At 55.5% G+C, this 26601-nt stretch overlaps 1 protein-coding gene and 1 long non-coding RNA gene across 2 annotated transcripts in view; one reads left to right on the forward strand and one right to left on the reverse strand.

The window, feature by feature from the left end:
* The window catches only part of EPHX1 (epoxide hydrolase 1), a 138341-nt gene extending 120450 nt beyond the window's left edge, over nt 1-17891 (reverse strand). The window contains exons 1-3 of the mRNA XM_086694334.1: nt 17736-17891; nt 5759-5946; nt 3561-3741 (exon numbers count right to left, since the gene is read on the reverse strand). Coding sequence (XP_086550460.1) covers nt 3561-3741; nt 5759-5941 — 364 coding nt within the window. The 5' untranslated portion in view covers nt 5942-5946; nt 17736-17891. The remainder of the gene's footprint in view (nt 1-3560; nt 3742-5758; nt 5947-17735) is intronic.
* A 1993-nt stretch (nt 17892-19884) lies between these two features.
* On the forward strand, nt 19885-26116 carry LOC147572779 (uncharacterized). The gene is made up of 3 exons (XR_015245930.1): nt 19885-20017; nt 25535-25755; nt 25868-26116. It is a non-coding gene; the product is annotated as an uncharacterized LOC147572779 (long non-coding RNA).
* Nucleotides 26117-26601: the final 485 nt, after the last annotated feature.

Raw genomic sequence — 26601 nt, forward strand, 5'->3', positions numbered from 1 at the left:
CTTGATTTTGGCTCAGGTCGTGATCTCACGGTTCATGGGTTAGAGCTCCATGTCAGGCTCCCCACTGAGTGTGGAGCCTGCTTGGGATTCTCTCTCTTCCTCTCTCTCTGCCCCTCCCCTGCTTGCTCTCTCCTTCTGTCAACATAAGTAAATAAGCATTCTAAATCAATCAATCAATTAATCAATCAATCGTTCTGAGGTTAAAATAAGTGTTTCCAGCTTCTGCACAGCAAAGGAAACAACCAACAAAACTAAAAGGCAACCAACGGAATGGGAAAAGATATTTGCAAATGACATATCGGACAAAGGGCTAGTCTCCAAAATCTATAAAGAGCTCACCAAACTCCACACCCGAAAAGCAAATAACCCAGTGAAGAAATGGGCAGAAAACATGAATAGACACTTCTCTAAAGAAGACATCCGGATGGCCAACAGGCACATGAAAAGATGTTCAGCGTCGCTCCTTATCAGGGAAATACAAATCAAAACCACACTCAGATATCACCTCACGCCAGTCAGAGTGGCCAAAATGAACAAATCAGGAGACTATAGATGCTGGAGAGGATGTGGAGAAACGGGAACCCTCTTGCACTGTTGGTGGGAATGCAAATTGGTGCAGCCGCTCTGGAAAGCAGTGTGGAGGTTCCTCAGAAAATTAAAAATAGACCTACCCTATGACCCAGCAATAGCACTGCTAGGAATTTATCCAAGGGACACAGGAGTACTGATGCATAGGGGCACTTGTACCCCAATGTTCATAGCAGCACTCTCAACAATAGCCAAATTATGGAAAGAGCCTAAATGTCCATCAACTGATGAATGGATAAAGAAATTGTGGTTTATATACACAATGGAGTACTACGTGGCAATGAGAAAAAATGAAATATGGCCTTTTGTAGCAACGTGGATGGAACTGGAGAGTGTGATGCTAAGTGAAATAAGCCATACAGAGAAAGACAGATACCATATGGTTTCACTCTTATGTGGATCCTGAGAAACTTAAGAGAAACCCATGGGGGAGGGGAACAAAAAAAAAAAAAAAAAAAAAGAGGTTAGAGTGGGAGAGAGCCAAAGCATAAGAGACTGTTGAGAACTGAGAACAAACTAAGGGTTGATGGGGGGTGGGAGGGAGGAGAGGGTGGGTGATGGGTACTGAGGAGGGCACCTTTTGGGATGAGCACTGGGTGTTGTATGGAAACCAATTTGACAATAAATTTCATATATAAATAAAAAAAAAAAAAATTAAAAAAAAAAAAAAAATAAGTGTTTCCAACAGATGAACGGAACAGAATCACAATAAACCTGGGCATATGCAGTCAACTAAGCTTTAACAAGGGAGCCAAGAACACTCGATGGAGAGGAGATGGTCTCTTCAGTAAATGGCGCTGAGATAACTGGATGGTCACATGGAAAATAATGAGACTGGACCCCTACCTCACACCACTCACAAAGATGAAATTGAAAATGGATCAAAGACTTAAATGTAAGACCTGAAACCATGAAACTTCCAGAAGGAAACAGACACAGAGCTCTCTGACGTGGGTCTTGATGACAGTTTCTTGGAGGCTACATCCAATTAAAAGGCTTCTGCACAGCAAAGAAAACCATCAACAAAGCGAAAAGACCATCTGGGGAACGGGAGAAACTAATTGCAGACCATACATTTGATAAGGGATTAGTATCTAATATACATAAAGAACTCCTAATGACTCAATAGTAGAAAAACAAATAATTAAAACAATGGGCAAAGGACCTGAATAGACATTTCTCCAAAGAAGACAGACAACAACTAACAGACACATGAAAAGATGCTCACCATCACTCATCATCAGGGAAATGCAAATTAAAACCACAATGAGCTACCACTTCACACCTGTCTAACGGCCATGATCAAAAAAGGGGCACCCCTGCTCTCTCTCAAAATAAATAAATAAGCTTTTTTTTAAAGTGCCCCTCTCCCTCACTCACAGGTTCCCTCTCTCTCTAAAAATAATGATGATGATGATGATAATGCACCCCCGTTCACTGTAGCGTCATTTACAGTAGTTGAGACAAGGAAGCCACCTAAGTATCCATCAGTAGATGAACAGATAATGAAGATGTGGTCTTTCTCTATAAATATAAATGGAATACTATTCAGCCTTTAAAAACGAAGAAGCCTTGGGGGCGCCTGGGTGGCTCAGCGAGTTAGTGTCTGACTCTTGATTTCAGGTTCAGGTCCTGACCTTGAGTTTCATGAGTTCGAGCCCTGAGTCAGGCTCTGTGCTGACAGCATGGAGCCTGCTTGGGATTTTCTCTCTCCCTCTCAAGCAAATAAAATAAATAAAGTTTAAAAAAAAATGAGGAAGCCTTACCATTTATTTATTTTTATTTATTTTTAATTTTTTTTAACATTTATTTATTTTTGAGACAGAGACAGAGCATGAACAGGGGAGGGTCAGAGAAAGAGGGAGACACAGAATCCGAAACAGGCTCCAGGCTCCAAGCTGTCGGCACAGAGCCCGACGCGGGGCTCAAACCCATGGACTGTGAGATCGTCACCTGAGCCGAAGTCGGACCCCCAACCGACTGAGCCACCCAGGCGCCCCAAGGAGGCCTTGCCATTTATGACAACATGAGTGGACCTTGAAGGCACTGAGCTAAGTGAAATATGCCAGAGACAGAAAAAAGACAAATACCGCGTGATCTCATTTCTATGTGGGATCTAAAACGAAACGAAAGCCGAAATCGTAGAAAAAAGAGACCAGAGGAGGGGTGGGGGCGGGGGAGCCGGAGGGAGGGGTCAGAAGGTGCACACCCCACGTCGAGGTGAGCCCTGGGGGGGCGTCCGTCCAGCCTGGTGACGGGAGCTGGCACCGCTGTGGGTACGTAGGGAGGTTCAGAGTAAGTCCTGAGAGCTCAGCACGGGGAGAGGAATTTGTTCTCTCCTTGTATCGTCTCTGCAGGAGAAGCTGGATGTGAGCTGAGCCCCCCCCACTCCCTCTCCCCCCCACCCAGGCGATCACTTCACAGCAGATGTCAATCAAGCCATCACGCCCCACGCCTCACGCTTACCCGCTGACGGGCGTCAGTTACTTCTCAGCAGAACTGGGGGAAAATGCTTTTCCACCCAGGAAACTATTCCCTCACCCCAAATGATCTTGAGGTCACCTTGCCAAGACAGTTTTGGGCGGGAAGGGACCTCCCAGGTGATGCCGAGGGACAGCGGCGTCCCACAGCGGCAGGACGCCAGGTCTCGAGCCGCAGACAGGGAGGGCAATCGTTCTCAGGACCTTGACCGCCGGGCTGTCACGGCGTCAGGGACTCCAAACCCTCACGGAGCGGCGGACCAGATTCTGCGTATCTCTGGCTTTCAAATTACTGACGTGTCTTCCTGTCTCGCTCTAAAGCCCGCTGGATTTGTGGGGACTCTGCATTCTTTTTGCCCCAGTGAGGTCAGCCTGTAAATACACCCCAAGGACCAGTAACTGGATCCTAAGTTGGGTCCGGGTCCCCTCCGGCAGCTACAAGGCCGCTCCTGAGACACACACCCCTCTCCCGCCGGCGTCTGGGGAACGTACCTTCGATCCTGGTCTTGAAGTGAGGGTACCTGTTGAGCATCTCCACCTGCTTCCTCCAGTCAAATTCATTCCGCCAGTAGGAGAGGATCTTCTTCAGGTAGTTGGAGTTGAAGCCATAATGGAAGCGGCTGTCCTCCAAAGGTGGGGTTAAACGGGTCCCGTCGATCCTGCGGTGTAAGTCCTGGAGCAAAATGCAGGACCCCAGGGAGAGAGGGGTGGGTGGGGCAGAGCACAGAAGGTTTGTTTCCAGAAGGCGAGCACACCCGCAGCGGCCAGATACTGTGACAGGGGAGGCGAAGCCAAGTCCCTCGGGGAGGGTGAGGTCCCCCGGGTCCGCACAGGTGCCCTCGGGGTCGTCCGCTTTCCCCAGAAGGCACCTCGTTTCCCATGACCGCAGCTGTTCCCAAAGCTGTGTCCTTCACCCTCGACGTCACCCGTATATCTCCTCTTTGGGTTTTTTTTTTATTTTATTTTTTTATAAAATTTTTTTTTTTTTTAACATTTATTCATTTTTGAGACAGAGAGAGAGAGAGCATGAACGGGGGAGGGTCAGAGAGAGGGAGACACAGAATCTGAAACAGGCTCCAGGCTCTGAGCTGTCAGCACAGAGCCCGACGCGGGGCTCAAACTCACGGACCGCGAGCTTATGACCTGAGCTGAAGTCGGCCGCTCAACCGACTGAGCCACCCAGGTGCCCCAATCTCCTCTCTGTTTTTAAATGCATCACCGCTACATGCATCTTTAATGGACCTAGGCTGACCTCTGGCGGGGACCGGCACACTTTTTTGTAAGAGACCAGGCACTATGAACGTTCTAGGCCCTTTCCAGCTGCAGCTGGCCCACTCTGTCCTCGCAGTGCGGACGCAGCCACAGACACGGCGCGGACCAATGCACACGGCTGTGTTCCCGTAAAACTTTATTCGCAGACACTGACGTCTGAAGGCCAGGTGATTCTCACGGGTCACGAGACATTATTCTTGTCATGTCCTCAGCCATTTTAAAGACGTAAAGGCTATTCTTAACACGGGGGCTGTATAACCCGGGGGGCAGACAGATCTGTCCCAGGGCTGTGGTTTGCGGACGCGGGTACACAGCACTGAACGATACGCCGTAACTCGGCTGGGATAAAATGACAGACCGGGAGAGAAGTAAGGTGTGAGCCTAGCAGGCGAGGCCAGGGGACCAGCCCGGGCCCCCTCGGTGTCCTCCATAGCGCCCCGGGCTCCCAGATTCCGGACGTTTTAGACTCCAAGTCTCGGAACCCACGAAAGGCGTTATCCTCAGCCTGGTTTCTCTTGGGCGCAGCCCAGTTTCTGCTCTGTACTCTTTTCCTCCTCGGAAATCTCACGACTCGGGCACTTGTGAAAGCACGTACCCCCTGTTCATCTCTCAGCTACCTTTTCTCTGTGCACCTTCCTTTCTCAGCCACGGGACTAGGAGCTATTGGAGGGAGGGCCCCTCTCTTCTCCGAGCACCCAGCCCGCGCCTGCACACACACGTGCTCCGACGAGCTCAGAACGGGAGGGGACGTCCGGGTCACCCTCCTGGCCCAGCTCCCACGGCAGCACACCCCCCTGGTCACGTCCCAGCTGACTCCAGCGTGCGGGGTGGGGGCTGGGCTCTGGAGCTGACGGACCTGGGCTCAAATCCTGCTCATCCCTCGGTCACCTTGGGTAAAAAGCTTCAATTCCGGCACCTGCAGAGGGAACGACGGTCCTGCCTCCTACGGGGACTGAATGGGGCCTCGAACAGCTGTCACAGAGCAGGCGCGTCACCAATGCCGGCCCTGCGGCGGCCTCTCTGGACCCCAGCATCTGATGTCACCACGGCCCTGCGTCTCACTCAGGACCCCCGCCTAGGCCCTGATGACAACCTGCTCGCTTTCTCTGGCTAAACTCACCCCCAGGGTGGCAGGAGGGCGCGGAGGAGGGGAGAGCAGCTGCTGTCTGTGACCCGTGATGCCCGCGCCCAGGGCCAGCTGACACCCCCTGCCCACCTGGTGCTGCTGGGCTCTGGGCAGGGGTGGGTGGCAGAGGGGGACGGGGTGGGCACGGGGCGGGCTGGGCACGTCTCTGTAGGATCTGCCCCTGGCCGGTGTGAGAACAGCAGAGGGCGCCCCACTCCCAGCCTCCCAGGGAACACAGCCAGGCGTCCCCGCCCTCCCCTCGGCTCAGCCCCGCCTGGGGAAGGGGCCTCACCTTGATCTCCTCCTCTGACGTCTCTACCTTGAAAGGGCGGATGCTCTCGTCCTCTGGGGCCGTGGGCCTCGCCCCGGGGCCCCACCACCCATCTTCAAGTGGCAGCGTTTCCTCCTTGTCCCGGGAAACAAACCAGTAGACGACAAAGGCCAGCACTGAGGCGAGGAGAATTTCCAGCCACATGATTCCTGCAGGAGCGAGGAGGGCCCGTCAGTGCAGAGACCCCCCCCTCCCCGGCCGAGACCCCGACCCCCACCCTCCCTCCCACCCAGCCCCCGACCGCAGGAACTTGTGAAAGAAGAGTCTGAGCACGTGGAAAAAACAGAAATCAGCAGGAAAAAGACAAGAGCTGTGAAATTCATCCACCGAATTGGGAAAACACCAACACAGGATGGCCTCTCACGGCCCTGGATGCGGGGGCTGCACTTCTGAGGCCTCTTGTTTTTCTAAGGGGCCTTCTGCTCCATGCTTCTGGAAGCTTCTCTCCACCCTCGTGTGTGTGTGTGTGTGTGTGTGTGTGTGTGTGTGTGTGTGTCCCCACCCCCAGGAATGCTGGGCTCCCGAGGCTCCACCCCTGGCTGTCTCTGGGAGGGGCCTGTCCCCAGGGTGCCCATCAGGGGCCGGGCACACCCGGTTTGGGCCCGGCGAGTGTTGGGGGCCCGAACATGGCCACGCGGTTCAGCTGTATTTTTTTAAAGCAGGCTCCACGCCCCTGAGATCATGCCCTGAGCGGACCCTTAACCCACTGAGCCCCCCAGGAATCCTCAGCTTTTTTTTTAAAACAGCTCTATCGAGGCATAATTCGCGGGCCATATAATTCGCCCACTTAGAGTGTTCGATCTGGTGATTTTTTGTGTATGACAGACAGTGCGGCCATCACCCCAGCTTGACGCAGGGAGGCGGGGAGGCTGGGGAGGCCTCAGCCCTGCCACCAGGAGACTCAAGTGAGACCTTTCCCTTTAAGGAGGCGAGGGCACGTGGAGGGCACCGTCGGAACCATAGTGGCGGTCACTCCTAGAGAGAAGCTAGGAGAAGTCAACATCTAGCAGCAGACTTTTCCACCACCTCTCCGGAGCACTGGCGGAATCTACTAGAACTGGACATTCACAAACGCGAGGACTCCGCGATTCGCCCCGAGGCGCAGACCCAGCCCGAAGGTGCCCGTGGGTGCGCCACACCGAGCAGCTGTAGGTGGGGAGCCCCACACCTAGAAACGTCCCCGACGCCATCCGTCCACGCAGGGGGGGTCCCCAACGGTCCGCACCGAACGGGCCAGACACAAAACTGCATGTCCCGCAGACCGTTCCTAAAGGAAGACCGCTGTCAGGGCCACGGGACGGCAGTGTGGAGTTTCCTCTGGTGGTGGGGCCCGGGCCCGGCACTCACCGCGATGACAGTGTGCAGGGGGCACAGGCCTGTGTGTCGCCTGGGCCAGAGACACCCGAGGAGCCAGGCTCGGGCAGGTGCGGGACACAACTCAGGGGTGCACGGGGTCACCGCCGCGGGGACACCCCGTGGGGAGCCTGGGGTGGCCATGGTCACGGGCCTCCCGAGCCTGCACGCCGGCCCTCGACTGCGGCCCCCCGCCCGGGTTCTGACTCTACCCGGCGAGATCTGAGGATTCGGAGCCTGACTCCTGCAAGGTTAACGGCTCTAAACGCAGGAGGTCAAGCCAGGCAGGTGCTTCCCGTAGCCGGTAAACGGAACGTCGGCCTCGGAGTTTCACCGAAGGCGGTGTTTCTGTTAGGCTCGGGGCAAAAATACAAGCTTCAAAACCGTACCTACAACTCATTTGAGGCTTGGTCCTAAAAGCCGAAGTCAACTCTTGTAAGTTGAATGCGGTCTGGAAGGCACCAGAAGTCACTCGTTCTTTTCAGGTAAGAGATTCGAATCAGGGCCCCGGGAGGGGAAACGCAAGCTGGCTCGTGGGACCACAGGCGGGTTCGGCGGTCACCGCGTGGCTGTGACCGTGAGCCCGGCACTTTGCAGGCACAGGAGGTGGGTCACAGCCCTGTGCCGCCGGAGCTCATGCTCTGGTAGGACAGGCAGACAGATGAACAAGTGATGACAGCCGTCTACACAGACGAGGAGAAGCGTGCAAACGCAGCAGTGGTTAAGTCGGCCACAAAGGCTGCACGGACGAGGGGGGAGCGGAGCAGAGGTTTGAAGGATAAACAGGAATTTACGAGGCCGAGAGACAGTGCGCCGTGTAAGCAAGGAGCCTCTAGGATCTACATCCGGGTTCGGCGCAGGTGTGGACACTTGGGACCTCCGGGGTGCACTCTCTCCATTTCTACCTGCACCGGCCGAGACGGGTCTCTACCTCGCCTCCTGTGTATGCGGTTCCTTTTCCATGATGAAGCCCGGAGTTTTAACTCAGAAATCGGGTTTGCCATTCGGATGGCCCTCCTGTAAATTACAAGCCAAGACTCCGGAGAGAGGCGAGGACGGGCACTTGGGGAGGGGAGCACGGCATGGTTGTGTGAGAAAACGGGGGCCTGGGCAAGTTCCTCAAAACTCGGCACCCTAACCCCGGCCGCTCCGCAAACGCGCCCGCGGGTTGAGACACGGGGTGGCTGAGTCTGGCGGCTAAATTCGCCCCTTCCTTCCTCGCGATGGAATCGAATCGAGGGAATCGTTGTTGTTGGCAAAGCCCAGCTAAACACTGCATTTCCTGGTGCTCCCTGCAGCTTAGCAGCGAGCTGAGGATTTAAAGCAGCGATTAGGTGCTGACAAAGAGCTGTAGGTGTATTTGGGGCGGAGCACCCCCTCCTCCCCGCTTGTGGCCCAGACAGTACCTCCGTGTGAATTAGGAAAAGACCCCATTCTTCAAAACGCTGCCAGAAAATTAACCTAATCTGCTGCTTTTGTCATAGGATGCCTCATTGCCATCTGCCAGAAAGCACTTGTACGTAGATCTACATACATCTAGAGGATGACGTGCGTGGCATCCTCTAAGATTTGTGCAGTGCACAACGTGCACAACGGTGCATGGGTCCTGCCCGTGTGTGGAAGACTGGAAAGAGCCTGGACTCGGCTGGGAAGCACGCACCTTTTGCCCTTCCCCCTTCACGCTTCCGGGGGCATAGATGTGATGCCTGGACTCTGGTAGCCATTTTGGGCCATGAGGTTTTGAGGAAAGAGGTCAGCACCAGGACAATGACAGAAAATGGGTTCGTGCTAACCGCGGGACTACTTACTCCTAAACTTCCTCTGTGTGACAGGGAAACACATTTCTACATTGTTTAAGCCACTGCTGCTTTGAGTTTTCTATTATATAAACCTTAACATCATCCTCACTAACTGAACAAAGTCAGGGGGGGAAATAATATATCCAGTTCCCCGTGGACAAACTCTCAACAACAAATGCTCGGCCTTCAAAGTTGTCCTTTCGGTTCTTACAGATTTTATTTTTAAGTAACCAACGTGGGGCTCGACCTCACAACCCTGGGATCCAGAGTTGCACGCTCCACCCACTGAGCCCCCCAGGCGCCCCTCAGGCTGCTTCTGGGGGCAGGGAGGGGGGCCTCTCTCTGCGGATCATTGACCTCTGTTTACATACAATGCGGCCTCCCTGTTCTCTCGGTAGAAGGGTAAGACTGGCCACAACCTGGCCACAACCCGAGGGTCCACCAGTTGGGGATGAAATGCGAAATGCACTGTGACTGAGTCACAGAACGAATCTGTGCCCCTTTGGCAGAGTGATTATTTTACGGTTGTTTTTGTTTTTGTTTTTTTTTTTCAACGTTTATTTATTTTGGGACAGAGAGAGACAGAACATGAACGGGGGAGGGGCAGAGAGAGAGGGAGACACAGAATCGGAAACAGGCTCCAGGCTCCGAGCCATCAGCCCAGAGCCTGACGCGGGGCTCGAACTCCCGGACCGCGAGATCGTGACCTGGCTGAAGTCGGACGCTTAACCGACTGTGCCACCCAGGCGCCCCTCGGTTGTTTTTTTTTTAATTTTATTTTTTTAAAGGGGAAAGACCAGAAGGGTGACGGCCTTCCTGCGGCCCCACTTCCACAGTGCGTCAGACGCCCTCTCCACACAAGACCAATTGAGCAGCTGTGGCTGGGATCCTGCTGGGTGACTTTCTAGCGGCCAAGGACCCGTCGGGGGGGGGGGGGGGGGTAAAAAGGACGATCTGGAAACCCACAGGCCTCCGGAAACCAGTGGGTCAACAACGAAGCTGGCTGGGGCGCCAGAGAACCTGTGTCTGAAGGGGGCCACCCTTTCCGCGAACGTGGCTCCCGCCGTCACCCCTGCACAGACAGACAGGTGCGTGTTTCCCACCAAGATCCCAGCAGCCCCCTGCCGCCTCCCCTGCTCGTGAGCATCTCAACATCCCCTCCTCGCGCGTCTGCGGTCGCCCCGTGACCTTGTGCCCCTGAATTTGTCTCCTTCGGGGTTCCCTCGCTGTCGCGGGCACTACCCACCCCCTGAATGGCAAGCCAAGAGCCCAGGCGACGTCTCTGAAACCCCCTCCTTCGTCCCACCCCCGTGGATCCAATCAATCGGCAAGTTGCAAGGTCGATCTCAATCCACCTGCACGGCCGCCTCCCCTGGAGCAGAGCAAAGGCCCTGTCCGGTCCCCTCACACGTGCTCTGCCTCCCTGTCCCCGCCCCCAGCGTGCCCTGCGGCCAGAGTGACTTTCTGCAGATACAAACCTGACCTTGCACATCCCTGGTGTAAATCCCGGGACAGCTTCCTGCTGTCCTTGCAACAGCGAGATGCTGGCTAACCCTTCGGGGCCTGTGCTCTCTGACCCGCCCGCCCCTCCCCTCCTCGCCCTCCTGCGGTGGGGGAGCACCCTCTCCCCTCAGCTCCTGAATCCCTGCTCATCCTTCAGATTTCAAATCCAGCGTCCCTCCTCCCGGCAGCCTCCCGTGACCTAGTTCAGCTCTGTGCGCCTCCCACCCCTAGCTCGAGTCACGGTCACATCTGTTCAAGGTCCTGCGGCAATGTCGCCCCCACCCTCCCACCGCACCCCGGAAGTAAGCTCCCCAAGGGTAGAGGCCATGTCTTCTCTGGCTCCCCGCTGGTCCCCGGCACCTGGCACGTATTGGATGCTCAGAAAATCTCTGCTGAATGAATGAATTTAAAAATTCTTCGAGGGGCGCCTGGGGTGGCTCAGTGGCTTGAGCGTCTCAACTCTTCATCTCAGCTCAGGTCACGATCTTGCGGTTCGTGAGTTCGATCCCCGCGTCCTCTGTGCTGACGGCGCGGGGGCCGCTTGGGATTCTCTGTCTCCCTCTCTCTCTGCCTCTCCCCTGGCCACACATCCGCACCTGCCCGCGCTCTCTCTCAAAATAAATAAACATCAAAAAATAAATCAAAATAAAAAATTTTTCACTGACAATGTTGAAAATTTCCAGAGCTCGTGCCCAGAAAGATGGCTGAATTCTCCTTGAGGAGTTATATATATCATCTGCTTCTTAGACTATTCTGAGACACGGGCCGTGGGATGCAGGGAGAAGGCTGAGTAGGTGGGAGGTGGTGTTCTGGCAAATTCCCCCAGAAGGAAGACTGGAGAGCCAGGGTGCCCGGTGGCCTGCAGATATCAGGATTTGGGATCCAGAAGACGAGGCTCAGACTCTGGACCTTGCTGAACACTAGTGGGGAGTCCTGCCAGCCTGTCCTCAGAGACCCCCCCCCTCCCCCGGCCTCACACCCAGGCAGGTGCGAGAACCCTCAGAGCAGCTAAGCCCAGCTCTGAGCGCACCTGTACGGGCCGGGGTGGGGGCCGGGCATCCCGGGCTCTTCTTCGAGAAAAGAGGCCGGGAGGGCCCAGCTCTGTGCACAGGAGGCCTCCGCCCTCTGCCCTGCTTCCTGAGGGTTTTCTGCCAGTGACTCAGACTGACATGAGAGCGAGGGCCTCGGCTCCTTCTGGGGGAGGTCTGTCTGGACGGCACACCGCGGGGCAGAGCGAGAACGGGGGAGGCGAGCCAGACAGGAAGTGGGGCGCAGGGGTGTGCGTGCCTCCCCGGGCCCCGCGCCGCCCTCCCCACACCTCCCTGGAGGAAGGCAAAGGAACATCCAGCGGAAAGGGAAAAGCAGCTGGTTTCCCTTCGGAGCCAGGGCGGGCCTGCCAAGGCGGCGGAGCAGGGAGCCTCCCGCCCTCCTGCCGCCAACGCACGGCTCCCAGGGGCTCCCCGACGCCATCCCTGCGACGCCATCCCTGCTCGCTGTTGGGTCTGGTGGCAGCTGGCCCAGACAGAGCGGGAAAGCCTGGGGGGGGGGGAGGGGGAGGGATGGGGGGAAAGAGGAGAGAGAGGAGGGGGAGAGGACGTCCGGACTGCACCCCCTGTGTCCCCACAGCCTTTTCCCCGGAACCCCAGTGGCCAGACGAGGATGGGGACTCAAGATGGGCGAGGCGGGATGGGCCCTGCACCCCTGCCCGTGACAAGGGCCTTGTTTACCTCCTCCAGGCCGGGAGCCAAGCCCTGGGAGAAAGAACAGCCCAGAGCCAAGCCCCTAGGGAAGGGAAAATGCAGTTTGCAGGCAACCACAAAGCAGAATAATAGAGAAGTAAAAACAGGGGGGGTGGGGGTGGTGCAGGCTTCCTGGTGGGGGGGGCCCTGCTCTGGGCGGCAGTGAAGGGACATCCAGCTGCCTTGGAGGGGACTCTCCGGGGTGGACCCCTCGCCCCCCAACCCGACTCTCCAATTGCACCTGCGTGGACAGACAGACAGACAGGACTTGTGTTGCTGGTGTTACAGGGGCGTCCAGGGAGCCAGGGGTCAGCCGGCCGGTGTTTAGGCACCAACCTCTGGCCTCCAATCGTGCTCCTGCCACTCGCCAGCCACGTGACTTCAGGCTGGTGGCCCCACTTGTCCAGGCCTTGCTGAGCTGGGGATTCAATGAGTTACCTCGGTCAAGGGGTGGTGTCCCCACACGGGCACTCGCTAAAAATGGTTTTTTTTTTTAATATTTATTTTTGAGAGAGAGAGTGCCAGCAGGGGAGGGACAGAGGGAGAAGGAGACAGCATCCGAAGCAGGCTCCGGGCTCCCAGCTGTCAGCACGGAGCCTGACGCGGGGCTTGAACCCACGAGCCATGAGATCATGACCTGAGCCGAAGTCGGACGCCCAACCGACTGAGCCCCCCGGGCGCCCTGGGCATTCACTTTTGCACTTCAATCCCGAGAACGCGACAGGTGGGCGAGAGGGGGCGGAGGAGGCCGAGGGAACCTTCCCTGGAGACATGTGCTGCTGGGACCACGACAGGAAGCTTGGTGGTCTCTGTAGAGGAAAGAGCAGGCAGGACCTGGGGAACATGCGCCCCAAAGCCCAGGGTGGCGGAAGGCAGAAAGCGAGGGGCGCCCAGCACCTGCCGCAGGGGCCTCGGTGGGAGGAGGGAGGCCACCCGGCTGGGCTAGAGGCCCCCGGCACCTCTGGGGGGACTCGGCCGGCCGGAGTCGAGCCCTCCCCAGGCTCGTCTACACAGCCTTCCACGCAGGCCCGAAGCTGAACGATGCGAGGAGGGGCTTGGGGGCTCGCGCCCAGGGAGAGTCACTTGAGACCCTGTTCTGTCTCCTGGCTCAGTTTTCCATCGGTTTTAAGTGACGAGAGAAGGAGCCCGAGCGGACCACAGCTCGCCGCCTCGAGGAAAGCGCTGTGCTCTGTGGGGTTTCAGCACTTGGCATCTCTGAGCAGAGAAAAGACTCCGATTCCCGAGGATAAAGGTAACGGGCCAGGTGGCGCCCGGCTGAGCACCCCGGATCTCCTTCCCAGCGCTGACCTCGCTCTGCCGCCCTCGCCCCCCAGCTCAGGCAGCCCTCGACCAATGTGCTCCGGGCTCAGGACGCCTCCTCAGGGCTGTGTAACCGGAGAGCGCCCCTGGCTGGGCCCTGGCTGAGGAACCTAAGCCGCCTTCCCGTCTGGACGGCAGCGAAAGGGCCTCTGTGCTTCCTGTAGGGCGGCCCCTCGGGGCCGGGGTCCGGTGTCCGGGAATGTTCTGGGCCTGGGGTTCGTTTGCTTGCGGCAAAGTCTGGGCAGCAAAAAGGAATAAAAGTCGCAGAAGCCACAAACGGCTTCTGGAACTCCATCGAAGGTCCTGGTGGACAGAACAGCCCTGCCTCCGTGGGAGGGCGGGGACCGGAGCCGGGTGAGGGGGACGAGGTCACCCTCCCGCACCTGGTGGCGGGGCCCGTCAGCTCCTGCGGGGACAATGCGGCCTAGCAAGCAGGTCCTCCCACGGGCAAAAAAAACCTGGAAAGCCGGGAAGTACATCTGTTTGCCCCCCCGACTCCCCAAAAACCTGGTAAGAGACTCAGACTTCCCCGAGCTGTGCTGGACACCGGCCGGACGGATCCTGGCCCCGGAACCAAAGCACTTCTCTTACTTTCCAGAAGGCTCCGTCTGTCCAGTCCCAAGAAGAAGGGGAACACATGGGAGGATCACCACTCAGTGAGGCCAAGGGCGCCCGTCCCCCAGGGAAAAGCCAAGTCCCCCGGTTTCCTGCGCCCTCCTGGGCTCCGGGGGCAGGACACAGCCGGCTGAAGGCCGCCCGTGGGCCCCTGGTGGGGACGGTCCATCTGGGCACCACGGCCTTCTGTGAGGAGGCGGGGAGAAGCCCTGGGAGGGAAGGCTCTTCGAACACCCACTAACCCCGACAAGTGAGGGCTGGTTCCTTCTGTTTTAAAGAGACTCACAAAAACGAAGCTCGGGCGAAGCTGTTCTCTTGAGCCCACCGGCTCAGAAGCCCCAAGAAGACCCCTGAACACAGTTTACCCGGCCTCCCCAAAGGCAGCAGAAACCCCTGTTCCTGACCTGACCTCCTGTTCCTCCTATGGAATCTTCTGGAACATCTCTGAGCTCCTCAGACAGAAGAGCCCTTTTGTTCCCGAAATGCAAGCACCTCCAATGAGGCCTCAGAGGGGGAGACTTAGCTGCAGCGGGACCGTGTCCCCAGCCGCCGGACACGGACGATGGGGGGGCCACTTCAGGTCTGTGAGCCGCGCTGGGGGGGAGGGGCCTCGGCCAGGCCTTCAGGAGTCAAGGAACGATGAACTAGGACCTCCCTTGGCAAAGTAAACACACCTCAGCGAAAGCAAAAACACCAGTTTGAACTTGGCTGGCTCAGCTGTGTTACGTTATGTAAGCAGGGATGGGATCGCGAGGTCCTCTCCCGGGCGCCAGGGAGGATTTCCTGGAGCACCAACCACTCCTCCCTCCTCAGGGCAGCGGGTGGCTGGGTGCTCTGGGGGATCTGTGCGGGGAGAGGCCTTCTGCACCCCACCTTGTCCCCATGGCACCCGGGAGCGTCTGCTCCTAAAGGGCCAGGCCCAGGCCAAGAACACCCACCGGCAGTCCCCCGCTGTCCCCAGGAGGCCCGCCGGGCTGGGCAGTGACCCTTCTGCGTCAATCTGAAGTCCCTGCCCTCTGTCCCAGGGTTTGCCCCGCACCCTGGGGCCAGAGCCCTCACTGTCCTTGAAGCTGCCCTCAGCGGGCCTGGCACGGGCTTCAAGGCCACCCTGGCCCCTTCTGAACCGACCGCACCCCGCCTACGAATTTCCTTCCCTGAAGATCAGTTTGGACTTAACCACACAGTCACCACCCGCTGGAGCCACGAGGAGCCTTGCAGATAGATTGGCCCGGCCTCCTGTGTCCCCGGACCAGGCCTGGGCAGGGGACGTCTTGGCCCGGCCAGTGCATGACCCCGCTCTTCTCTCCACACCAGTTCTCTGTGCACATCGCTGCGTTCCCTCCAATCACTAGTGATGGGCTCTAGGGCCCTTGCAGAGGTGGGTTTTGAGCATGAGATCCAGGGGGGCACCCCCGAACCAAGACGCACCTTCTCCTTCTGCACACCCAGCCCCGGGTGGGTATCTTCTGGGCTCCTCCCTCGGCGGTGGCAACCCGCTCACGCTTAGATCTCCCTTGTTCATTTATTTTTAAGATTTTATTTGTAAGTAACCTCCACACCCAACTTGGGGCTCAAACTCACAGCTCCGAGATCAACACTCACACGCTCTACGGACTGAGCCGGCTGGGCGCCCCCGGCCCTCGCTTCTCCCCTAAGCCCAGCTCTGTGTCATCCGCTCAAGGGTGGAGAAGTGGGGCCTGGGCCTGGGCCAGGAGCCCGGGAGGGAAGTCAAAGCTGTCGGGTGGGTGATTATGAAGCCTGTGCAAGCTGGGCTCTCGGATCAACGGCAGGGGCTCCCTGCGAACTCCAGCTGATGCCCGGACGTGAGCGGGAGGCTCCTGGGGGAGGTGCTCTGCTTCCTGCAATGGCCAGTGCTCCTTCTTGAAAGGCCCCCCTGCCCAAGGGCATCCGGTCACTTCCGGCAGGCACCCCGCTCCCCAAAGCCGGTCTGGCCAGAGTGCCTAAGGCACAGGGGACCACGCGGGTCGGAGCAGATGGTGTCGAGGTTCACCTCGGCCGCCCTGCTGGGCAGTTACTGGCCGTGGAGCTCCTCCCGTTCCTGGAACTGGGGGGTCGGGGAGAGGCAGCATAGGTTCAGAAGTTCTGAGTCCTCTCGCTGTCAAGCTGGTTCAGTTTATGCAGGAGGTCATTCACACCAAAGGACACTGCTGGCAGCCAGGCCCGCCCGCACGCAGCAAACAGATCTAAAGCTCATCCATGCCAGGACCGCTCCTGCCACGGGGCCTTTGCCCCTGCTCTTCCCTCAGCCTGGTGCACTGTCACCCCCGACGGCAACCGGCCACTCCCAACTCCTCGGGGTCATTCAACCACCATCTCTCAGACGAGGCATCCCTTTCATCGGACACCCCCCTTCCCTCTTCCAGGGCTCTACACCCGACGGCACACGTACTCTACATTTTACAAGTTTATTTTATTGTCCGCCTCTCCCCAGCAAACCTGGGAGCCCAGTGAGTCCACGTTCCCTGCTGAGCCCCCCCCCCCCCCGCCGCCCAGGGCAGAAGGCGCCCCTGAGCACAGTCCACACTTCCTCAGGGAAACAAGAGTGTCCTCACATGGCCCTCCAAGTGCGGACGTTTGGGAAAAATGCTGAACAATCCCAGAACTTCTTACTAAGCCAGGCCCAGTGGGGCTCTGCCCTCCAGCCCCTACTCGCTCAGGCAACAACCTCCAGCCATCGGGGCAGAGGCCAGTGTTACTTTCTGGAGCCCCCGAGGCCTCCTGAGAACGGTTGCTCTTGGCGATGCCCCGGAGGGTCACAGAAACAGCTTTTGTCAGTGTCCTCAGCAATTTCCCACCAGAGATCACAAATCCGAGCAAAGGCGCTGAACGGACAGCAGGGACCCCGAATGCACAGGCCTGCCCGCCCCGCAGCCGGGGTGCTGCCCGGGCAGGGAGAGGGAAGTCTAGAAAGGGGGAGGGGTGTCTGCCCACGCGGGCGCAGGGCACATCCAGGCTTTGCGGACCCCGAGGATTATGGGGTGGGGGGTGGGGGGCGGGAGGGAGCAGGTGGAGAAAAAAGTCAAACTGCGCCTGACCACTGCTAGAGCCGCTGCCCCCACGATCCCGCCTCGCCTAGGCTTCAGAAAGGGGCGGGTGCAACTCAGGGCCACACGGCGAACTGGGACCCAGGCCCGGGTCCCCTCAGGTGGCTGTAGGCACCCCTTTCCCCCCGGGGGCGGGGGCGGCGGACAGCGAAGGCAAGAAAGCGCCTTCCAAACTCAAGATCCAAGCAGGGTTTAGGGGTCCAGAGACAAACACGTGCTTTTCACCGCGGGGCGCGACGCACCCTGTTAGCAGAACTCTCGGGGAGAGAGTGCGGGGCGGGGGAGGGGGGGCGCCGCCGCGCCCCTTCAGCCCCGGGGGCACGGAGGGGGCAGGCATGGGCGCGCCAGGCCCTCCGTCGGGTGCAGACGCGGGTCCCCGAAGCGAGAGTAAGTCACACTGCACCCCCCACCCCGAGCCCGCCCCCCGCGGAACCGCGCCCCCTCACCCACTCTTCCCCCCGGAATCGCGCCCAGACACCCGTCCCCCCAGCGCGCGCCCCCAGTCGCCCCCCCGACGCGTCCGCCCCCAGCCCGCGCTTCTTACGGTCGTCGGCTCCAGGCCCCAGGCTCCGGCGCGCGCTCGCTGGGACTGTGGCTCCGCCGCCCCGGGCGCCCCCGCGCTGATCCCGCCCAGGCTCGGCCCCGAGGGGCGGTCGGGGGCGGGGCCCACGGCCTAGGGACGACCCGGCCGGGTTACCCGGGCGACCCGAGAAGGGCGCGTCACCTGCGCGCCGCCGCGCACCTGCTCGCGCACAGGCGCGTCCGAGCGCGGCCCCTCGGCGGACTGTCTCGGGGCGGGGGGGTGTGTGGCTCGCACGCCGCGTGTCCTTCCCGCTTCTTCCCCGCAGACCTCGCCGCCCCTGCACCTCGCCCACGCGCGCGGCCACGCGCTGGCACACTTCCACGCGGTGTGCACGAAAGCGGGGCTCGTTCGCGGCCCTCCCGGTGAGGACCCGGGTCTGCGGCGCCGACTCGGGAGCGGCGGGTGCTGGGCTGAGTGCTCCCGCGGGCACCGATCCCCGGACCTTGGCCCTGGGACGGCCCAGGGTCGGTAACCTGCTCACGCCCCCGCGGCGCCTCGCTCCCGCGCTCCACAGGCGACTGTCCCCACGCCGGGCACCCTCAAGCCTCAGCCGGCGGATGGCCTGTCGCGGGGGGCGGGGTGCCGCGGACTGACTTACCCTCGGCCCCCTGCCTGGCCGCTCACCTCCGCCCTGGACTCTCCCCTGCAGCCAGAGAGGCTGCTTCTGGCCAGCGGACACACGGGACCGTCGCTGCCTCCAGGCCTTTGCTCGCGCCGCACCCGGAAGTGGTGCCCTCCTGCAGGAGCCTTCTGTCACCCTGCGGGCCCTGGCATCTCTATACTCTTCCAAAACTTGTCGTTACACACACACACACACACACACACACACACACGCCAACCTTCCCCCAAATCTTTCACATAGAAGTTCTGGCCGGTTCACCAAGGGACTCAAATTTGCTGTAACAAATCACCGTACAACTGGCGTGAGGATGGCAATCGCCTTCTAACCCTAAAATTAGGTCCTGGTGATGGCTGCACGCCCCATTGAACGGTACACTTTAGGAGGGTGGATTTCATAGTGTGTGAATTACATTTCAGTAACTGTTTTTATACGAACTACAGTGGGGGCGCCTGGGGGGCTCAGTGGGTTAAGCATCTGACTCTTGATCTCAGCTCAGGTCAGGATCTCAAGGTTCTTGAGTTCCAACCCCCGCATCAGGCTCTGGGCTGATGGTGCTGGAGCCCACTTGGGCTTCTCTCTCTCCCTCTCTCTGCCCTTCCCCTGCTTGTGCTCTCTCTCTCTCTCTCTCTAAATAAATAAACTAAAAATAAAAGATTAAAGAAATAAAACCAAGTAACTGCGGTGAGACTGTCACCTCAGGGCTCACTGCTGTGTCCTAACACCCTCCTCCTTGGTTACATCATCCGCCCAGCACTGGAATATGAAATCTACGATAGTGCAAGGCATTTCCAATCGCAGTCTGTGTATATGCAGTCCATAAATAAATAAGGCAGAGTCCCAGTCAACAGGGCAAAGTTTAGACAGTCATGTATTCACTGTCATGTGTCAAAAGCCACCGAAAAGGTTTATGAAGCAAAAGAGTGGATATAATGGGACCTCTAGAATACATTAGATTAAAAAAAAAAAAAAATCAGAACAAAGACTGTTCTGTGCTTGTAACATCTGGAAAGTTTCCAGGAACCTCAAGTAGAATGAAAAATGATTTCCGGGGGGTGGGGGTGGGGGGCAATCTTAAATAAAAATTGTAGATCAGTTCCGGATTCACCACAAAGGAAACAGCATTCTTTATGTCAAAAATGAACACATGAGGGGCGCCTGGGTGGCGCAGTCGGTTAAGCGTCCGACTTCAACCAGGTCACGATCTCACGGTCCGTGAGTTCGAGCCCCGCGTCGGGCTCTGGGCTGATGGCTCAGAGCCTGGAGCCTGTTTCCAATCTGTGTCTCCCTCTCTCTCTGCCCCTCGCCCGTTCATGCTCTGTCTCTCTCTGTCCCAAAAATAAATAAACGTTGAAAAAAAAATTAAAAAAAAAAAAAAATGAACACATGAGAAAAATCACCCAAAACCCAAATTAAGTAACGTTCCACAAACTGACGGCCTGTATCTCCAAAAATGGCAATGTCAAAACAACGTCAGTGTCACGAAACACAAAACAAGGCTGACAGGCTTTTCCTCATTAAAGGAGGCTATAGAGTCCTGAAAACCAACCCCAGTGTTGTACCTGGACCTGGCCCTGGGCTGAGAACAGTTCTAGAAAGGACTTATGGGGGACATCTGAGAAAGGTCTGTAGATTCAACAACGGCATTATAAATCTTGGAAAATTGAGTTCTTTTCTGAGTGAATATCTGTGCTCTTAGAAAATATACACTGAAGGGGCACCTGGGTGGCTCAGTTGGTTGAGCATCTGACTTCAGCTCAGGTCACGATCTCAAGGTCTGTGGGTTCGAGCCCTGCATCGGGTTCTGTGCTGATAGCTCAGAGCCGGGAGCCTGCTTCGGATTCTGTGTCTCCCTCTCTCTCGGCCCCTCCCCTGCTCACACTCTGTCTCTCTCTCTCTCTCAAAAATAAACATTAAAAAAATTTTTTTTTAAACTACACTTAAGTATTTAAGGAGTAGTGAATAGAACACCAGGTCTGAAATGGTTGTATCTATCTGTCTATCTATCTATCTATAGAAGGAGGGAGGGGGAAATTATAAAGGAAATGCTGTGAAGTATTAACAATTTGTAACTGGGTAAAGGGCGTATGGTAGCTCTTTGTACCATTCTTGCAACAACTTTTAAGTTTGGAATTATTTTGAAAGAAAAAGCTTAAAAACTTGTGGACCTAACAAACATATGCATTTGTCTCCGCTACTGAAAACAACGTGAAAATAACTACAGAGGGGGAAAACAGCTGTAAATTCCACAGGGATAAAGTGAGTGGGAGAAAAGATAGCAGCAGAGGAGAAATGTCAACGAGTTTTTGTAAGGTGGAAAACAGGGTGACTGAGTTAGCAAGACAAAGCTGAAAACCTTCCTTCAACCAGAAGCAAGCAGATTCTTGCTCTAGACCTGTGGGGCATCAGCAAACTACAGCCCACGGGCCAAATCTGACCCACCACTTTTTTTTAAAAACAGGAACCCTGTTTTGTGGTAGAGTCCCCTCCCTAAGGAAAGAAAAAAACAAAACAAAAAAAAACCTCAAGGCAACCTGGCCAAACGCCTATGTGACAGCATCCCTCACGACCTTGTAACAGGAGACCACTGAATCAGACTGCATGTTTGCATGTTACCATATACGGGAGACAAGGAAGTAGAAAATATATTTAAAAAACTACGCCACGTGGTGTTTGGGACTCAGTTCTTTGGGTAGGAACCCAACTGAGCGGTGCTGGCAGGAATAAAGTTGCTTCCAGGAAAGAAAAGCCTTGACGTCACGACTCTGTGTGAAAATCCTGCTGCATGACTTGGGGGCTCGTCCGGGATTCAGAGACGGTGCTGCGTTTCCACCTCTTTTGTCACCAGGGATGAGAACCCTGGGGCGCCGGGAGAGGCAGCTCACCTGGCACCAGGGGATCGCTTGATCTTTGCGAGACTAGCCCTCTGGCCGGGGCGAGGACCCCATGTGTGCCAGCGGAACCCGTGAGGCTCAGGAACCAGCACAGGGAGTGCCGCCCGTCAGACTGGTAAGAACCCAGGTTCGTTTCGGCAGACCTGCCCCTGAGAGGCAGAAGGGGAGCTTGATCACCTCCCGGAGCTGCCCTAGCTGTTCCAAAAGGGACAAGGAGGGGTCGGTTAAGTGTCCGACTTCAGCCAGGTCACGATCTCGCGGTCCGGGAGTTCGAGCCCCGCGTCAGGCTCTGGGCTGATGGCTCGGAGCCTGGAGCCTGTTTCCGATTCTGTGTCTCCCTCTCTCTCTGCCCCTCCCCCGTTCATGCTCTGTCTCTCTCTGTCCCAAAAATAAATAAACGTTGAAAAAAAAATTTAAAAAAAAAAGGGACAAGGAACAAAGCCACAACTCTAAGGCACTGGGCGCTCGGCGGTGGGTTGGAGTCGCCATGTGACTGTGCGGGGACTTGTCTCTCCCTCATTTGCTGGGTCAATGACTGTGATGATTAGAGCCAACTGTCTCTGGTTACTCTACCTCAGAATGGGGACCTCAAGGAATATTCCCAAGCAGCTGCTTAAACTCCCTTTGTTTCAGGGAAATTCCCTGGCTTCTCCGGACTGACACTGACTGCCTAATTCCACCTGTGGAAAACAAAACAAAACAAAACAAAACAAAACAAAACAAAACAAAACACAAAACAAAACAAACCTGGAGTTTGACCTCCCCAGAGGTCGAGGAGCAAAGACCCCCGAAGTCAGATTTCCCCACCAACTTCCCAGGGAAAAATCAACCACGGGGAACAAACTGTCTTATGTGGACCCAAGTAAAACGTATTCAATGTTTAAGCCAATTTAAGTTTGTTGGTTTGAGATAAAGAATGCTTATCAACATTAAATAAGAAAGAACTTTTACTCTCCCTAGATTTGCTAAAGGTCAAATGAGCTCACGTTATCTCTGTTCCAGTTTGTTAACAAAAGGATGGCTTAAAGTGATGGTTAATTTCGTCTGTCTCATAGTTTTCATGAGTAATTGTTAAGATAGCTTTCAAAGGGGCTCCTGGGTGGCTCAGTCGGTTGACTTGGCTCAGGTCATGATCTCACGGTTCGTGAGTTTGAGCCCTGCATTGGGCTCTGTGCTGACAGCTCAGAACCTGGAGCCTGCTTCGGATTCTGTGTCTCCCTCTCTTTTTGCCTCTCAAAAATAAAAAAAACTAATTAAAAAAATAAAAAAAAAAGATAGCTTTCAAAGTCTTTGGTAACCTAAAACGTTAGTTTTTGCTTGCATGATAAATTGGGATTGAATTCATTGGATGTCTAACGAGATAAGAGGCTAAAGCACTAATTATTAGATATGTAGGTTTGTGCTTCTGACTTGTTGCAAAAAACTAAGGATATTTGGATCTGTGGGAAAACATGTTTTGTGCTTAATTGATTCAAAAACTTGCCATCTAAGAAGTTCTGATGTAACAGGTCACAATTGGTTATACTTAGTTTTCACTGGAGACTAAAGTTTCTATGAGTTAAAATTCTGCTAAATGCAGTTAAGACTGATGAAAATAAGGAAAGCAATCTGCGTGTGGAAAAGTAGATATATAAAAAATATATAAGGAATGAAAATACATTTTTTGTTAAAGGTTAAAAAAAAAAAAAAAAAAAAAAGGTAATTTTGTCCTAAATGAGACTGGCTGTTTAGGGGAAAAAAAAAGGCTTAGGTCAAATCTAAAAGCAAAGTAAAATTGTAAAAGGTTTATAAAGGAAAATCTTTAAAAAGAAATTTTATATATGGTCAGGAGGTCTGAAGCTAAGCCTTTCAATTATGCTAAAGTAGCCACTGTCTTACAGACACATAATAAAACCCTGGTGGCCTGCCTGGAAAGGTTAAGGGGGCTCTCATGAAATATACGGCTATCCCCCCCGACACCCCTGAGGCTGAGACGATTCTAAAAGACAAATTTGTCACTCGATGGGCCCCAGATATTCGGAGAAAACGGCAAAAACTTGCTGTTGGTCCAGAAGGAGGAGATCTTACGAGCTGCCAGTTGGGTATATTACAACCAGGATCAAGAGGAGAATTAAAAAAAAAAGAAAAATCTGAGGCCTTAGTGGTGGCCTTCCGTACTATGTCAGACCAGGCTTCCCGAGGTCCTGGCCCCAAGTGCCATTTATACGGCCGTGAATTCAGAGCACTAAAATGAGAACATCCTCAGATGGGACAACCGAAATGAAAACCCCATAGGCTATGCCCCTTCTGTGGAGACGATCACTGGACATCTGAATGCCCTCGGGGCCCTGTATCTGTGAGGGCTCAGATAACCAGTGTCCCTGGAAGGGACTGACCGGGGCTTAGGGCTCTTCACGGTGGCTCCCCTAAACCAACTGTCCACCAGAAACCCAGAGCCTCGGGTAACTCTAAAAAAAATTGACCAGAGTGAACTTTTCTGTCCTCCTTTCCAACCATCCAAACACAGCGTGACGATTAGAGGCGTCTCCGGAAAACTTGTAACTAAATGTTTTCGCTCAGCCCCTGGGATGTCTTTGGGAAACCTAATTTTTTCTCTTTCTTTCCTGATAATGCCAGAGAGCCTTACTCCCTTGCTGGGAAGGGACATTATAACTGAATTAGAGACTGTGGTGCTACTAACTCCGAATAAACAATTGTGTGAGTTTTGGGGCATTCCTGGATGTCGTAGGCTGTAGATACCAGGGTTCAGGAAAATAGTTTGCCGCTATATCAATTATTAAGGAAGACTCAATTCCACCTACCCCCCCAAGAAACTAAACTGGGGTCTGACTCCTAGGCTCTGGGGTCTGTTTCCAGCCCTTGGAATGGTTACAAACAGAGCTGGGCAATTATGATTACCGAGCTCACAGAGCTAAAAAGATTAATAAAACACAGCATTAGGCCTTTCATTGAGGGAGGGACGAAACTTATCAAAGGGCCCAAAGGATGTTTACTGAAGAAAAAAAAAAAAAATCGTCAAGGACAGTTGTGCCAGGAATATCAGCATCTTAGAAACACTCCTTTCAAGCACAAACTTGCTCTCCCAGATAATCGAGGGACCGGAGGCTGTCCAGGGAAGACTGACAGTTAGGTTCACTCAGATGCCAAGGTCAAAGGAATCCCAACACCTGCCGGTATGGACCAATACTTGCACGAACTGAGTAAAGGCCTTCTCCTACAAGACAGAAAAGGCACGGAAAGTAATAAAAGTTCTGCCTTATAAAGTAATACCCAGGTATGGCTTCCCTAAACACCTGCAAATGAATAAGGGTGAACGACTGCTTTGACTCTTTCTCTAGTCGGACTCCTGGCTCTCGGAAAAGTGTTACACCTCAAAGTAAAGCACATTGTCTGCTTATACTCAGCAAAACTCCAAATAACACCTCACCAGCATCAGGGGCTTTAAAAAAGTTTTTTTAAACTAAGTTAGGGCCAAACTCCTGGAAACAGAGCCACCACTGATTACTTAATGCTCCTGCTTCTCCATCACCTGGGTTATGAGAGATTCCCTGATGTGTGTTGTTTACAAAGTCAGGGTCTCTCCGAGATTGTCCGGCGGGTTTGGAAACCGTAGACGCCATCTTAAGATGCCGTCTTGCTGGCCGGCAGAATCTTTACTTTGTGTTTTTCTCTTCACGTCTGCTCATGTTTATGCCGCCTCATGCCTGCCAGCCTCCCTGTCAACCATACCGTGGCCACTGGGCTGACCCTTGGGTTGACTCTGACTGCTGTACCCCCGCACCGCCCCTTACCAGCTTGAAGAAGCCAGAGCGGTCATCGTCCCTGTTCTCTAACCAGTCACAGGCCCTGTTCCAGGGGAGGAGTGAATAGGGAAGGGTTAACATCAGGCAGGGAGAGATCAGGGACCTTCCGGGAGGCAGACTGCAGCCGCAGGTGGGAGGCTGAAGAAGCCCACGGGGTTCTCCCCTTATGAAACCCTGTATGGGCGCCCTCCCCCCAATACCAAGGGCATGAGGGGGGATCTAAATGAGATAGACAATCTAACCCCGCGAGCACAGATGCGGGCCCTCGGCTCTACCCTAACCACCTTACACCACGGGGTCAGGGAGCGATTCCCTGCGAGTCTGACCACAGACGCTCGCCCCTTTAACCAGGAGATGCTGTGTGGGTGAAGGACTGGAGTGCCCAACCCCTAAGGCCCCTCTGGAGGGGCCCGTTCACTGTCATTTTGTCCACCCCTACCGCAGGAAAGGTGGCCGAAGTGGGTCCCTGGATTCACTACGGCAGAGCGAAGCCGGCATCTCGAAGCCGGGAGTGCTTTCCTGATCCATCCACGCCGCGCAAGCTGACCACACGGAAGGTTCTGCCACTCCAGAGGCTCCGGGAGACCGCAGCCCTGCTTTAGTCACTCCGGAAGCTGACTGAGCTATGCACGCCAGGAGCTTGAGGAATCGAAGGGGAATCGAAGGTCTGGTGGGACAAAAGACTGTCCTTATTTTCTAGATGTTTCCATGCTGTGACGCACTGTCACGCCCTGTTTCTTGCTCTTGTTGTGATTCTTGCTCTACTCTTTGCCACAGGATTGGCCGAGGCCGCCCGGGCCGGCTGCAAACGTGGGGAGAGGTTTCTGTGAACACTCACTCACCTGCCTCTCGTGGACAGGATGCTTCGTTGGTGCCAACACGGGAAAACAATGGCCATGAGAGACTAGAAAATCTGATCCCCACAAACCTTAACAGTAAAACAAAACACCCCAGTCCTGCTGGGGTTTGGCTTCTCTAAAGCTCAATTATTGGGAAAAACCTTCTTGCCTGGTGGGGCAAAGTTCATCGTCGTCTCTGTTAAAAACTTAACCTGCCTAGGCCAAAGACTTTATAACTTAACTGCCAGGAAAACCCAATGGTGGGGGACCCCAGATCACCTTGAACCAGATCCCCACCCCTTGTCTAACTTCTCTCTTCCCTGAGAGGCCTGGGACAGTGTCAGCGCAGCCATCAAATGGCGGGTCCAGGTGGACTGTCCTAGATACGTGGCAGGACAGCCTACACGGCCCTCCCCCCAGGCTGATCAGGGTCACGTGTGCTGGGAGCTCTTTGTCCACCTCTCTTCCTGCTCGCGCTTGCCAGAGGGAGACGTTTGGGAGTCCAAGTGTGTGGGGACAGGGAGACTCAGAGGAAGTGGCGTGTCCCACAAATCAGCAATTAAAAGACGACGAATGGCCTCCCGAGCGTATAATCCAATATTGTGGCCCTGCCACCTGGGCAGAGGACGGTGCCGGGACCACCACACTCCCACCTGCATGCTAACCCGCATA

The sequence above is a fragment of the Puma concolor genome, chromosome E4 (assembly GCF_028749965.1).
Source record: "Puma concolor isolate L17-30 chromosome E4, mPumCon1.1.hap2, whole genome shotgun sequence".
Classification (NCBI taxonomy): domain Eukaryota; kingdom Metazoa; phylum Chordata; class Mammalia; order Carnivora; family Felidae; genus Puma; species Puma concolor.